Here is a 16234-nt window from a genome sequence, read left to right on the forward strand (position 1 = left end):
AATTTATTTCCTTCTATCATTTTAGGGAACTGAGTTCATGGACAATCTTGCTAAATGCCTTCGCTATTACATAGCTGATCGTTTAAATAATGACCCCGGGTGGAAAAATCTGACAGTAAGTTCCACATTTTCGTCCTTCAGAAAGATCACGGTGGTGATTTGAGGCTCTCCTTTGATGTGACTGGTATTATTTGTCCTTTTTCTCCCCCATAAAATGCTGGCTGGCTGTTAGAGCAAAGCGAATCTTCCGGGTTTTTAGAGGTGGGGTGCCTGCATGGTCCAGTTAGAGACAGCTGAATTTTTCTCTCAGTGCCAATTTTGTCTTCTTACCATCACTGTGAAGCCATAAAATGGGGCTCATGATTTAAAATACATATATATGAAAGTAATTTCTTTTATTAGAAATCAAAATACAGCAAGATTAAAGTTATGGGGCTGCCTTTAAAGAATGGCTATAGTCTCCTGGGATTTAAGTAAAAACTTTTATGTAATTTTAGATTCATTGGTTTGTTTCCCTGTTAATTAGATATGGTACATCATATTTAATGGGTTTTTTTTTTTTTTTTTTTTTGGTCTGCACCCATGGCATATGGAGGTTCCCAGGCTAGGGGTCCAGTCGGAGCTATAGTTGCCGGCCTAAACCACAGCCACAGCAGTGCAGGATCCAAGCCGAGTCTGCAACCTACACTATAGCTCACAGCAACGCCGGATCCTTAACCTACTGAGCGAGGTCAGGGGTCGAACCCGAGTCTTCGTGGGTGCTAGTTGGGTTTGTTAACTGCTGAGCCACAACAGGAACTCCATTAATGGCTGTTTTATTGATTACTCTCAGGGCTTATGTGGTTTGGTGCTGTATACTTGAGTAGCAGTAAGCATAGAAGAAACATGTGAACTGATCTGTTTTTCTGATGGCTAAGTTTGATCCAAACATTTTATTTTATTCTGTTGCAAGTAGTGAGTTAACCAATGAAATAATTTTGATGTCTAACACATACACACCATATTAAGAAAATTTTTCAATGAGTAACAATAGAATTATCCCAATTTATTTTAAGATAATTCAATTCTGTTGATTTTTGTGCTAGAAAATTGGGGATGAACTAAAAATGTTAAAAACTATTTTTACAGGTTATTTTGTCTGATGCTAGTGCTCCTGGTGAAGGGGAACATAAAATCATGGATTACATTAGAAGACAGAGAGGTAAAATTCACTTATAAATATTTGATTATATGTTCTATTAAAAGAAGACAAGCAATTGTGTAGAAAATAGTAAGTAAAATGTGATATTCCTGTGGTATACAATATATAAATATAATACGTGTTTCCCCTCTCTTTAGCCCAGCCTAACCATGACCCAAACACTCATCATTGCTTGTGTGGAGCAGATGGTAAGTTTCTTCTTTGGGATCTGAATCTCTTAGATTAAGTAGGTTGATGGGTTGGTGTGTAGTAATGGATTATTCGTGGTTGCCTGGGAATTCTAAAATACCTTGTTTATTTTATGTCTGAAAGGGAACTAGTATGCACTTGTTTGATCTGTGATTAGTGTTCATCTGCCTTTATTTTTCAATCTTTTTTTTCCTGTCTTTTGTCTTTTTAGGGCCGCACCCGCGACATAGGGAGGTTCCCAGGCTAGGGGTCAAATCGGAGCTGCAGCTGCCATCCTACCCCACAGCCACAGCAGCTCTAGATCTGAGCCATGTCCGTGACCTACAACACAGCTCACAGCAACGCCAGATCCTTAACCCTCAGAGCAAGGCCAGGGATTGAACCCGCAGCCTCATGGAAACTAGTCGGGTTTGTTAACCAGTGAGCCATGACGGGAACTTCTGTTTTTCTATTTTTCAACCTTTTAAAATGAAAACTTTCCAAGTGTTGACTCCTCAGTGGTAATTACATTCTAGACCCATGGAAGTTTTAGGCGTTTCAGCTTTGCTGCCTCTGTGTGCACATTTTGGCTTCTCTGCGTTGATGTGTTGCATCATGACAATGTCTTGCCTTTGGCTATGGTAAGGGTCTTCTGGAAGTGCTCACTGTTGAGTGTTCTGTTGTTGCTTGATAGCTGATCTCATTATGCTCGGCCTTGCTACACACGAACCCAACTTTACCATTATCAGAGAAGAATTCAAACCAAACAAACCCAAACCCTGTGGTCTTTGTAATCAATTTGGACATGAGGTCAAGGACTGTGAAGGTTTGCCAAGAGAAAAGAAGGGAAAGGTAAGAACTTTGAGATGGTAGCAACTGCGTTTAAAAGTTTATCATTTTATTTTTGATTGATAAAATTTATGGAGCAGAAAATATACCATTTTGACCATGTTTAAGTGTACCGTTCAGTGGCACTTAAGTATGTTAAGGTTGCCTCATTTTAAACTGCGTAAAGGGAAGGCTGTGGTTAATTAGGATCTTACTTGCTCTGTTACCTCTGCTGAAGATGTATCTTTCAGAGCTTTTGAAAGTAAACGCGTTAACAGCCACATGCATTCATTCTTTCTCCTCTCCACTTTTCCTGACACAGCTTCAGTCTACACGATGATGAGGTCTCATAGGTGACCATGCCCAGTGCACATGATTCTTTTATGGAAGTTGTTTGTTTCAAATGGTTATTCTTCTTAGAAGGACTACGGATCAAATATTTAAACTTCTTGGTACTTTTAGCTTACTCCTAATTTCTACATATTTTGGGTTCACTTGATTATATCCATTCTCCTTTAAAGGGGTTTCTATTTGAAGAATATGGTAGCTCTTTAACCATATTTTTTTTCACTCAATGTGTTGGGTGAAAAAAGCAGGTAAGGCGTATACATACTCACAGAGAAGGGTGAGGCACATGCATCAGAGTGTTAGTGTTGGGTGGGTGAAGGCAGCAGTCGGCATAGCACGGCCCCAGATTTGACCTGTGAACTAAGAAGGTTCTCTGTTTTTAAAGGATTATCACAAGAAAATAAAACATTAAAGAATATTAACAGAGACCGTCTGTGTCTCCCCCAGAGCTGAAATATTTAGTGTCTGGTCCTTTGCAAAGGACGTTCGCCAATCCCTGGTCTAGGTGTGATTGAAATTATGGGTAGTTTTTAGTTTTAAAATGGTTTGATGGGTTCTTCTTTTAATACTGGTGATGTTAAAATGAATCTTGCTTTAGAAAAAGCTGTAACATTTGTCTGGTTGGAGAAAATTCCAGGGTTCAGAGGAGACGTGTTGAGCCCTCTCTCCCTCTCTCGCAGCACGACGAGCTGGCAGACAGCCTTCCCAGTGCAGAGGGAGAGTTCATCTTCCTACGTCTCAGTGTCCTTCGTGAGGTAGGTAGCATGGCCCTTGGCGTCAGTGCGCTGAAGCCGGGTGCCTTTTGGTGGCTTTAATGGCGGCCTTCCTTTTTGGTTACAGTATTTGGAAAGAGAGCTCACCATGGCCAGCCTGCCATTCACGTTTGATGTGGAGAGGAGCATTGACGACTGGGTCTTCATGTGCTTCTTTGTGGGAAATGACTTCCTTCCTCACCTGCCATCCTTAGAGATTAGGTACGTGTGTGTGTGTGTCTGTCTCCACACCGCTGTCTAGCCTTCTTGCCTTTGCAGTGCACACTCTGGTCCTAACGCGTGATGTTTGTTTCCTGGTGGCAGGGAAGGTGCAATTGACCGTTTGGTTAACATATACAAAAATGTGGTACACAAAACTGGGGTAAGTTCACTCTTGAATCATTTCAAAACAGAAGTATTTGCTTTTGTGAGAAGATCATTTCACATGTATTTTATCACTTACAGGGTTACCTTACAGAAAGTGGTTATGTCAATCTGCAGAGAGTACAGATGATCATGTTAGCAGTTGGTGAAGTTGAGGATAGCATTTTTAAAAAGAGAAAGGATGATGAGGTAAAGTGTTTCTATTGCAGTAGCTAAATTGCTCCTGTCTCTAATAGGCTATGATGATCCTGTGATTGTCCTTTTAACCTCTTTGAGTGCGCTGTTAAATCATTACAGTGTATTAATCGTCAACATAATCCTAAGCAGTCAGTGCCTTGATGATTTTTTAAAAGCCGTGAACTGTGTGGAACTGTGTATTGCATACTGTGTGAGCTGCATTGTAATTTTTTCTCTCTTCTTAATCTTAATTAAGATATGAATCCAAACACCTGTCTAATCAGTAGGACATGAAATGAGGGTTCCAAGGCTAGAAGAATGCTGGACTTGAACTATTGGCTGCTGTGTTTTATAGACATCATTTATGTTCTAGGTCTAGGAACTCTGTCCTCTGATGGCAGAGTGTGGGGGTCTGGGTTAGATTGCATCAGACAAGGCAGTGGGTTGCAGCTTTGAGTAAAAAGGTGGATATAAAAGAAGGAAATAAAGTCAGCACGTGCTTGGGAATTGGCCACCCATGGTAGGGTGAGTGAGTGCCACGGTGGAAAGTCCAAGTTTCTGACTGGGGCAGTTGGGATTTGCTGGTGCCGGTCACTGAAGTTGAGAGCCCCAGGGTTAGAGCAGGACAGGGTGGGATGAGGTTGAGATGAGTTTGATTCTGCAGATACTGACTTTGAAGGGCCAAAGGCACCTGAGAGGAGAAAAGTCCAGGGACCAGTTGGATGGGTGTATGTGGGGCGAGATTTGAGGACTGTTAGCAGATGGGAGATAGCTCGTGCCATTGTGAGTGTGAACTTGAAATTCCTGGGAACTCTTAGAGAGTGGAAATGCCTCCATCAGGAGCCTAGAGCTGTGTGGGTGTTTTAGGAGAAGGAGGAGCCAGTTCTAGAGAGCTGGGAAGAGGTCCCTCAAGAGAGGAGAAGCCCTTGGTGCTGCCCAAGGTGTCATAGTAGGAGGGACAGGCCCTGAGTCCTCAGCTTGGTTCAGGAGCCCTGGGGAGCAGGGAGGGTGGAGGGGAGGAGCAAGGGAGGAAAGTAGTGAGTCCCATGAGCAGAAGGAAAGAGGAGGAAATCCTTTCAAAAACTGACATTCTAAACTCATCTGTTGCGAGCAAATGGCAGCATGACATTTGTTGCTCTGTTGCTTTAGATCTCCTAGCAGATTAAATCATGTCATCGCATCTGACAAGGTTTTATGTTTTCTTCAGCTTTGTTTACTGCTGCTAGGGACCTCTTCTTTAGAACTTTGGGTACTGTTTATGGACTGTAAGCATGCTTTCAGAGCTTTTGGTACTTGGTAATCTTTACAGGTGAAATTCAAATAACAGAACTAACTTTGGGATATCAAATGTCTAACTTGAGTCCTCAACAATTACAGTGGTTCTACTTCACCTCCTGCCATTTATGCTTAAAGACAAAACCACACATACTGTGCACTACTTGGTATAAAGACATCATGTTAGAAAAGTCGTTTTATGTGGCTTTAGCAGATTCTGTACTGTTAAATGTTGATGGTGTTTGGCATTTGAGTGGATATGTGACATGTGATAGATGCCTGGGTGCTTCAGGTTTAAGTAAATGTGGTTTCCTACTGGCCTGGCAGAGAGGAGGGCCTTTTACAGCTTTGGATCTTTTTTGGTGTCCCCGATGTCATATGATGTCTGTCACATGGTTGGGCATTGGGGAAATATATGAACCCTGGAAATTCAATGTAAAAGTATGTGAGAGTATGTCTTTGCCTGGGAAGTGTGTCTGCGGCTTTTGACAGACTTCCAAAGGCATATATTGCACAAACAAAGGTTAAAGTCAGTAAGGCCTGTCCAGGGGTTCTCCCTTAGAAATAGCAAAGTAGATAGTAGAACAGGAATACATCAGTGTTTGTTATTAAAATTGAACAGTTAGATCAGAAATGCATGCTTTTTACTTTATGAGCTTTGATATTCACCTTTCATCTTGCAAATGTTCATTTATTCAGCAAATATTTATTAAGTGTTTACCACGTGCCATATAGTATTCTGAGTGTTACTGATACAACAAAAAACAAAACAGAAAAAAACAAAAATTCTGACCTCATGGAGCTGATATTCTTCCAGGGGAAATGGACAATAAATGGAGTAAGCTGTGTCATGTGTTAGTGATAAGGACTGAGGAGGAAATGTAAGCAGGTGGGGAAGTGTCTCAGGTGGCAGCGGTGGGGAGGTTGCAGCCCTAGAAAAGGTTTGGAGTAAAGACTGGGAGGGTGTGAGGGTGCAAGGTGATGGATCTGGTGGAACGCTCTAGGTCATTAAAGAGCTTCAGCTTTGAGTCTGTATCATTTAAGCGTAAAAGTGACAAGGATCTGATACATATTCTGAAAGGGTCATTCTGGCTGCTGTGTGGAGGCATGGGCAGGAGCAGTGTGCCCAGTTAAGAGGCTTGTTTGGGATAATCTAAGGGAGTCCGTGGCGGCACGGAGAGGGTGATAGGAAGCTGGATTCTGAACATGTTTGGAAGGTAGAACCCATGGGCTTGGCTAAGAGATGCAGTCCAAGCTGTGAGAGAAGGAAGGTACCAGGTGTGGCTCGAAGTTTCTGAGAGATGTCTGGTCTGAGCAGCTGTGCTGAGAAGACTGGGAGGCGCAGAGCTGGGGGTGGGGATTCGTTGTGGACATGCTGGTTTAAGACACCCGGTGGGGAAGTTGAGTGGGGAGAGGTCCTGGTCAGGGAGTCCTCAGCATATAGATGGTCTTAAAGCCATGAGACAAGTGATTACTTCCGTGAGAACACAGAAGTGGAGCAGTCCAAGTACTGGGCCCAGAGGAACACCAGCCGTGGAACAAAGGCCCGCAATGAGGGGGGGGGGGGGGGGGGAGGGAGGGAGGGAGGGACGGACAGACAGAGAGAGAGAGAGAGAGAAAGCGCATGAGAGAGCAAGAAAGCAAGCCAGGTGAGTGTAGTGTCCTGGCAGCCAGGGCAGAGCAAAGAGGAGTCATGGTCAGATTAGAGACGTTTCATTACAATGGGGGCAAGAGCTTGATTAGAGAAGTTGGTGGTGTTCACGCCATAGAATCCCGTTGTATCCAGCATTCAGCGCTCCCCCAGAAGGCACATGCCTGAGACTGAGCTCAGTATCGTATTGCAGGGGCAGCACTGGCTTGGAATGATGGAGGTGCAGCAGCTCGTGCTTCATCAGTGCAGCCCTGCGGGCCCTGCTGCTGCCTCAGCTGTGATACTCGCAGGAACTCGGGCTGGGAGCAGTGCTTTCTGGGGAGAGGAGGCCTCTGAATGACCCAGTCAGTGGGGAGCAAGAGCAACCTAAATCCTGTCTACTTGAAACCATGGCTACATTTTGAAAATACCGGAGGGGAAGATCATTGTAGACTGGACCTTTTCCTGTGAATTAAACTGGTCCAGGATAAACAGTACAGATGTCTGAATTTTCTTCCTTTCTTTCATTAGGTCAACTTGCTGGAATCTGGGTGGGGAGTGTTTACTTAGAGCCCCTCTGCTCTCTTTTCCCACTTGTGCCACACATGTTACAGGGTTAGGAACTGTGCAGCCCTTTTTAGGTAATAGAGGCTCATTGTTAAATTGTCTTGTTGATTTTTAAAAATTATCATCTTAATAGCTATATTCAGCTACAACTTGAAGAATTGTTTTCTTACTTATTTGTATGTTCTTCATATCGGCAGCCTATTCACTCCAGGGTAACACCAAAGTCTTTGTCATGAGTCTTGCATTCTTTCCTGAAATGATATTAAAGACTATCTGAAAAAAAGTAAGAGGAACAGTATAAATTGTATCTAAAAATTTAGAGCGCTCTTCATCGTTTACAGTTGTGAACATACAGTCCATTGCTTAGTTTAATTATGTCCCTAAGTTTCTGGGGTCTTCCTTTAAAACTTTAATTGTCTCCTGAATCATTCCTGGTAATGTTTAACTCTTACATTTTTGTGTAATTATTTGACAGAATATGTGGATTTTATACTTTTAGGACAGTTTTAGAAGACGACAGAAAGAAAAAAGAAAGAGAATGAAGGTAAGTTTTAACTAATTCCCTCAGTCTGGTAATAGTATAAGTTTACGATTTGAGAAGAGATGGTCAGTCCAGTAGCTTTTTATTCCTTACCCAGTAGGAGTTGCTTAGGGACGTGGTACCCTTTCTGAGCTCCCTCTCTCTCTGGAGTCTGCAGGGAAGCACTTGATGGGCAGGAGGTGGCCAAGGGGGCATTTAGCAATTTGTGTTGTTTACAATAATCAGATACTGTTTTTGAGATAAAAACAGCCAATCCTTTGTATCTCCTTGCAAGTCACTACACTCTGTGTCTTTGTCTTCCTAGAACAGGAGGTTTGGAGCTTTGTGGTTTCTCTGCTCGAAGTCACCTTCAGAGTCCAATTCTCTTAGTCTGGCCTGCAGAGCACACTGGTCTGGTGGAGCTCTAGCCGCCAGCACTTCCCCTGCAGTCCCCTCCTGACCCCAAGCCTCGCCTCCCTTACTGCTTCTGCCCTTGGTCCAGGTCGCACAGTCCTGTCCAGTACCTCTGGTGGTTCTTGTCTTCCTTCCTCAGTTTTACACTCACAGAGTTGGGGGACTGCCTTTCATCATTATTATATTTTATTGGGTGTGAGAAATTTCAGGAACCTAGAAGGGAGAAAAGTAGAGTTATTTATTATTGTAGGTAGGTTCCAAACCACTTGGATTGGGAGCAGCATATTTGGTTTCTGTTTTATATATTATTTTCTTTTTCTTTTTTTAAGTTAACTTTTAAAATCGAGGTGTGGTTGATGTACAGTAGTGTATGTTACAGGCATATAATACAGTGATACACAATTTTTAAAGGTTATATTCCATTTACAGTTACTACAAAATATTGGCTGTATTCCTGTGTTGTACGATATATCCTTGTAGCTTCTTCATTTTATGCATAATAGTTTGTGCCATATATTATTATTTTCTTTCCGTCAATATCTATTTTAAAAGTGCTTTATCAGTCAGCTACAGCTGTCACGTATTTTAGCTATAATAGCTCTAATTAATTGTTACCAAAGAGTTAAATTCCGGGAAGATGAAGGGTAAATAAAATTGTATTTCCTAAGTAGAAATAAAACTCTTGAAGTATTTTTTTTTTACTGTTAAGGTAAGTGTTATGTTATGATTTATTTTGTGTTATTTTTATTTGCCTGAAATCATGTCTCCGTGTGTTCAGAAGCTCTAGGTAGACAGAGTGGAACAGCCTAATGAGACTAGAATCGTTCCACAGAGTGGAAGTGAAAGTGCTGCATTCTCAAACACCCAGTGTATCTACCAGCACCTTATATGTATATTATATGCGCTTTGAGAGCAGAGTTACTGTTGCAGACTGTTGTTTACAAGGTTTCGTTACTACCTTATCAAGGTGTAGACAACACAGTACTTTTATCATATATCCATTTTGTCTTTTAAGTGCTTTCAGTGGGAACTCTTTCCATTGCCCTTTCTTCTTCCTGTCGTCTTACTGTGTTATGATTTAATTTTAATTTCTGCATTCATTTATTTTCATGTATGTTAGAGAGATCAACCGTCTTTCTCTCCTGGTGGAATATTAACTCCTCACGCCCTGGGCTCAAGAAATTCACCAGGATCTCAAGTAGCCAGTAATCCGAGACAAGCAGCCTATGAAATGAGGATGCAGAATAACTCTGTAAGTGGCTTACTTTTATGTAGCATTGAGGAGTGGCGACTCTCAGTTGCCCCTTGCAGTTGTATGTGAATTTGATCATTTAGCCTGGAGTTGTTTTAGGATTTTTCTCAATTCCTTTTGCCTTGAGATATATGTAATTCTGTTCAACCATCTTTATCAATACAAACATATCTAAATTATGTGACAGGAAAGAAAGTGCATGCAAGTATAGATGGCTGAGTGGCTGCAGTGCCACCCCCTGCCCCTCCCCAAAAGGTATGAAAGTGCTGGAGGAGCATGAGGGGGCATTGAGACATCTCATACCTGCAGCAAGAGAAGAGGCTGGGCTTTGCTGCCTTGTGTCTCCTTTCCTTCTGGGGATCAGTTATGGGCATTTTGCAGAATAGTATTCCTCAGTCTGCTAATAGTATTCCTTCCTGCCTTAACTCTCACTCTCCAAGTCAGGCATGGAATAGGTCTGAGTATGTATTTTAAGGTAGCTCTCACTACCCAAGTTCTGCTTGCTCCCTATTTATAAACTCAGAAACTGTATGGATTTGCCTTGTGGTGTCCCTCCTGGTTTGAACCTTGTAATCCACTCTGCAGAAGCAGATCATCTCAGCCAGCAAGGCTGTATGCGGTCCATTAGCTTCCTGTTGTACTGACAGAGGACCAGGAGCTCAGGGCACATGGCAGGACAGCAAGCAGCAGTGAGGGGACGGAGCATGAACTGGTGTACACAGACAGCAGATAGCCAGAGCTATGGCTTATTTCAGAACAGTAGGCATGAGAGAGAGTTTTGAAGAAGGATAAAAGATACTATGTAAACTTTTACTATGATATATCCAAGGAAGTGTGGAAGTTTGGATATTTAAGTTTCATTATTTTATTAGTTATCCTGTTGATGCTCAATCCCTTGTTGTAGGGCACTCCTCTATATGGAATTTTTGCCATCTCAGGAGGCTTGTTGAATTTACATCCCCACAAATTCACAGCTAGAAGTTTTAGGACTTTAGTTTCGGAATTTGAGAAATGAGGCTTTGCATCTCTTGAGAGAAGAAGGCTGCCTTTCTGTTGTGTTTTTGTTCTGTTTGATTTTTTGTTGTCTTACTCTTTACACCCTTAGCAGAGTGTGATGTGGAGGGTCAGTGCAAAGGATTGCAATGAGACACTTGGGTAAAACAGAAAAAGCTGACATCCATCATTTGAGATCATAGTGACTGCGGTCCCCTGAAAGGAACTGGCATTGGCAAGCATATGTTTCTGATAGAGTGCGTTTTTGTTTTAATTAACTGCAGGGAGGCAAGAAAGGTTTAAACTTTGCCGCCTGTGATTGCCCTGAGAAGGATTCCAGTATTATATTCAGGCTCCTTAGAACTAGGCCCACTGTTGATTAGTAATGTCTGCCATTACAAGAGTAAGAGTGGGGAGGCTGGTGTTTATGTTGCTTATTTAATCCTGTCTTAATTCCTCTTGACACAAGTTATCTCTGTTGGAGTCTTTGCATAGAAGGATTTTCATTTAGAGTGTTCTGAATTTAAGGAAATCATAGTTTTATTACCAGTTCATTTGAAGATTCCTTCCCCCCTTTTTTCCTTTTTTGGCTACACCTACAGCCTGTGGAAGTTCCTGGGCCAGGGATCAAATCCAGGCTGCATCTGCGACCTGCGCCAGAGCTGTGGCAACACTAGATCCTTAACCCACTGTGCCACATGGAAACTTCTAAAGATGGCCTTTAAAGTTACGGATTTTTGCTTTTAATGTACTTGTGTTTGTGTTAGCTGTTTGGGCATGTTAGTCTGTAGCACTTGGCTAGTGTCTATTGATGGTCAATATTATCAGTGTTTTATCAGATGGCTTCTCTTTCTTCATCAATATGTGCTCTTAAATTTTGCATTCTGAAGTATGGCTTCATTACATCTGCAGCCAGTCTCAATTTAACAGAATCTGATTGCGAACCAGCTTTTTTTTAAAAAAAGTTTTTAATGAGTTGGTATGAATCTGGTATGTTTAGGAAATAATACTTTTTTTGGTAGAGAGAGAGGAGAAAAGAGCGGTGGAGGCCTAGTATTAAAGAGCAAACCCCTGCCCTTGTTTTTTTTTCCTCCTTGAAGATACATTATTTTTGTTATCCAAAGATAAAATTTGTATTTTGTCAATTTGAGGAAGTTTATTTTTTATACAATTTCCTTTTATAATCTAATCCAAATGAATTAGTGTGGGGTTTAAAAAATAATGACGAAGACATATTGCATCAGGTGTGCTACTGATCTTTCGCATGTATTGTTTCATTGAATCCTTGCCTCACTGTGAAGAGGGAGCATCTTGCATCCTTGTTTCAGGTTGAGGCTCACAGTTAAGTGAATTGCCAAGGCTGTTCAGCTGGGAAAGGCTGAACTTGGTGTTTCAAACCCAAACCAGTGTCCATGTCATTTTCCAAGTACAGCAGTACCTGTCTGGTTTTGTTTTTTTTACAGTATTGGCCGTGTTGAGGGGCGGGGGTGGACAGTATTGGCCATACAGTATCATGAGTGAAATTGACACATTTTTTCATTTTATTTTATATATTTTTTCTTCATTTTTTTATTACTCAAATGAATTTATCACATCTGTAGTTGTATAATGATCATAACAATCTGATTTCTCAGGATTTCCATCCCACAGCCCAAGCACAACCCCCACCCCCAAACTGTCTCCTCCAGAGACCATAAGTTTTTCATTGTCTGTGAGTCAGCATCTGTTCTGCAAAGAAGTTCAGTCTGTCCTTTTTTCAGATTCCACATGTCAGTGAAAGCATTTGATGTTGGTGTCTCATTGTATGGCTGACTTCACTTAGCATGATAGTTTCTAGGTCCATCCATGTTGCTAAAAATGCTGGTATTTCGTTCTTTTTGATGGCTGAGTAATATTCCATTGTGTATATGTACCACCTCTTCTTGATCCACTCCTCTGTCAATGGACATTTAGCTTATTTCCATGTCTTGGCTATTATAAATAGTGCTGCAATGAACTACTGCAATGGAGTACATGTGTCTTTGTGAGTCGTGGTTTTCTCTGGATAGATGCCCAGGAGTGGGATTGCTGGATCAGATGGTAGTTCTATGTTTAGTTTTCTGAGGAATCTCCATACTGCTTTCCACAGTGGTTGCACCAATTTACAATCCCACCAACAGTGTACTAGTGTTCCTTTTTCTCCACACCCTCTCCAGCACTTATTGTTTGTAGACTTTTGGATGATGGCCATTCTGGCTGGTGTAAGGTGGTACCTCAGAGTGGTTTTGATTTGCATCTCTCTAATAATGAGTGACGCTGAACATCTTTTCATTTATTTCTCGGCCATCTGTATGTCTTCTTTGGAGAATTGTCTGTTTAGATCTTCTGCCCATTTTTGGATGGTTTTTTTTTTTTTTTTTTTTTTTGGTATGGAGCTGTAGAAGTTGTTTATAAATTTTGGAGATGAATCCCTTGTCAGTCAATTCACTTGCAAAGATTTTCTCCCATTCGTGGGTTGTCTTTTTGGGTTGTTTAGGGTTTCCTTTGCTGTGCAGAAACTTTGAAGTTTGATTAGGTCCCATTTGTTTATTTTTGTTTTTGTTGTCAATACTCTGATAGGTGGATCTGAGAAGATGTTGCTGTCGTTTATGTCAGAGAGTGTCTGGCCTATGTTTTCCTCTAGGAGTTTGATAGTGTCTGGTCTTATATCTAGGTCTTTAATCCATTTTGAGTTTATTTTTGTGTATGGTGTTATGGAGTATTCTAGTTTCATTCTTTTCCATGTGGCTGTCCAGTTTTCCCAGCACCACTTATTGAACAAGCCGTCCTTTCTCCATTGTATAGTCTTGCTTCCTTTGTCATAGATTAGTTGGCTGTAAGTGCATGGGTTTAATTCTGGGCTTTCTATCCTGTTCCACTGATCTATATGTCTGTCTTTGTGCCAGTACCATGCAGTTTTGACGACTGTTGCCTTGTAGTATAGTCTGAAGTCCAGGAGCCTGATTCCTCCAGCTCCATTTTTCTTTTTCAGGATGTCTTTGGCTATTCTGGGTCTTTTGTACTTCCAAACAAACTTTAAAATATTTTGTTCGAGTTCTGTGAAAAATGTCCTTGGTAATTTGATAGGGATTCGTTGAATCTGTAGATTGCCTTGGGTAGTATAGTCATTTTGATAATATTAACTCTTCCAATCCACGAGCATGGTATATTTTTATCCAAAACACATAATTTTTTATTATAGTTGATTTACAGTGTTATGTCAGTATCTGCTGTATAGCATACACACACACACACACACACACACACACACACATTCTTTTTCTCATACTATCTTCCCTCATGCTCTATCCTAAGACAATGGGACACTATACATTTTTTAAAGGAAAGTGTTACAAGCTGTATTTGATACATGATTTTGCTTTGTTGTAACAAACTTTCTTAGGGAGTTCCCATTGTGGCTCATTGGGTTAAGAACCTGACTAGTTAGTATCCATGAAGATGTAGTTTCCATCTCTGGCTTTTCTTTGCTCATTGGGTTAAGGATCCCACTTTACTGCAAGCTGTGGCATAGATTGAGGATGTGGCTTGGATTTAGTGTGGCTGTGACTGTGGTGCAGGCCTGTAGCTGCAGCTCCGATTTGACCCCCAGCTTCAGGAATATCCATATGCCACAGGTGTGGCCCTAAAAAGACTGAAAAAGAAACCAAACTCTCTTAGCTCATGATGTGAACTACCTTCATGCTAAGGTTTTATAGTCTCATCAAAATACTGAGCTTTTAATTTTAAAAAATTCACTTTATTCGTAATATCTAATATGCTGTGACTATTAGAACAAAACCTTTACTATGGAAACTTTTCCTGCCAGTTATGTTTTTGGTCATTTAACATAAAACTAAAGTTGCAGAAGATTTTAATTTTTTAGTTAAATATTAAAATACTATGGGGTACTCCTATCTTTACTGAGTTAGGTACAAAGGGAAGAGAATAATACTGAATTTAAAGTGGGGTATCAAGGTCTTTGAAATACCAGTTAGATGTGCTTTTTCTAAGATGACTGATAGATTTGTATTTATACATCGAATTTTAAAAACAGCGTATGTAAAATAGTTCAACAGTTATCTGCCAGAGTCTTATTACTAAACTGTTACTTTCCAGAGTGGTTATACTAGGTTGAACACATACCATTTAACTTCGTTGTCACCAGCTTCACTATTTTATGTGTTACTCATTTCGTGTGTGTGTGTGTGTGTATATATATATATATCCCCTTTACAGTTTTGCTCTTTGGTGTAAAGTGATTGTGAATTCATAAGATCAGGAAAGCCCCAAAGGGAAAAAATATATAAATAGTAATTTTTTTAAATCTATAAAATCAATGTTTTTGTTTTTTTGTTTTTTTTTCCCTTCTGAATCAGTTTTTACCCTAAGAATGTTCAAATTCTTTTGAGTTTAAGCATAGGAAGCTTGGTACCATACTACTTTTTTGAGACGGGGGGAAGCGGGGAGTGTAATAGGCCACAATCAGTCTTTGTGCTTTCGAAGTATATTTACCATATTGATGTAACAGCCTAAAAAAATGTATCACCATGAAGCATGGTGGTAATAGCAGTTGGATGTCACTCCTTATGTGAAATGAGTAATTAAGTCCTTCCTCTGTAATGTCATCATTGTTTGCAGAGTCCTTCAGTATCTCCTAATACGAGTTTCATTTCTGATGGCTCCCCGTCTCCAAGAGGAGGAATTAAGCGAAAAGCAGAAGACAGTGACAGTGAACCTGAGCCAGAGGATAATGTCAGGTGAAGCCATTTTTTGGTAGCACTTTGTTAGCAAATTGCTGAAATAGAGGCGGTCTAATTAATGCTATTTAGCTTAGAACAGCAGTGCCTTCAGATGCTTGCCTGTGATCTTTTTATCCACCAGTAATTAATCTGGAGGGTTAGAATAGTCAGTAAATTCCAGTGAGATGTGTAAGCTGTAGCTGTTAAACCTAAGTATCTAGATTAGTATGCGTGCAGGTTTTCGTTCTCCAAGCCACTTTTTCCTCTGAGACCAGGCACTAGATCGGCTAGACATGAGGTATTTAGCTCTGACTATGTGATCAGAATGTTACTGTGTTGAGATTAAATTTTCAGGCTGCTTAACCCAGAAAGTTCAGTTACACTTGGATACTTCATAGAGTTTTGCTTTAATCAGTTGAAAAGTTTCTTCCTCAAGATGAAATATGCGTAAGTCATTTGGTTAAGAAATAAATATGTATATTTTTAAAAACCACGAACTTAACATATGCACACTTACATTTCATGACAGAAAAGTTTCCCTTTACCTGTATACTTATTAACATTTATAAAAGGGAACTTGTTTCTTTAATTTGTCCAGAAGTTGGAATCTTTATATAAGATTAATAGCCCTCTCATATAATTAAATCCAAGTTTGAATCTTGGACTCCAAGGGCAGAAGGCCAACAGTCTAAATAAAAGTAACTCATTAAGAATTTACCAAAATGATATAGTTCAAAAGTTAAACAAACAATAGTGGTCTGCAGCTAATGCTTCTTATATAAGATGTAGATGGTATGCTTATATTTATGATTAAGAACCTCACAACGTCATGTATGGTTCTGCATTTCACAGATATCCTTTGATGTCAGATTCTGAGATCTGTGGTGACTTGTCATGGAACATTTACCTGACCTGAGTTGTTATCCTCAGCTTCTGTGACAAGGGATTTTCCTCTTAGAGTGTTTTTT

At 40.5% G+C, this 16234-nt stretch overlaps 1 protein-coding gene across 1 annotated transcript in view; it reads left to right on the forward strand.

Moving 5' to 3' along the window:
* XRN2 (5'-3' exoribonuclease 2) overlaps positions 1–16234 on the forward strand; it is an 85860-nt gene that overhangs the window by 22665 nt on the left and 46961 nt on the right. Inside the window, 11 exon segments of the mRNA XM_005672749.3 lie at positions 26–115; positions 1129–1201; positions 1339–1389; positions 2064–2221; positions 3226–3300; positions 3386–3519; positions 3622–3679; positions 3763–3870; positions 7830–7874; positions 9385–9516; positions 15166–15284. Coding sequence (XP_005672806.2) covers positions 26–115; positions 1129–1201; positions 1339–1389; positions 2064–2221; positions 3226–3300; positions 3386–3519; positions 3622–3679; positions 3763–3870; positions 7830–7874; positions 9385–9516; positions 15166–15284 — 1043 coding nt within the window.

The sequence above is a fragment of the Sus scrofa genome, chromosome 17, assembly GCF_000003025.6.
Source record: "Sus scrofa isolate TJ Tabasco breed Duroc chromosome 17, Sscrofa11.1, whole genome shotgun sequence".
In the NCBI taxonomy this organism is placed as follows: domain Eukaryota; kingdom Metazoa; phylum Chordata; class Mammalia; order Artiodactyla; family Suidae; genus Sus; species Sus scrofa.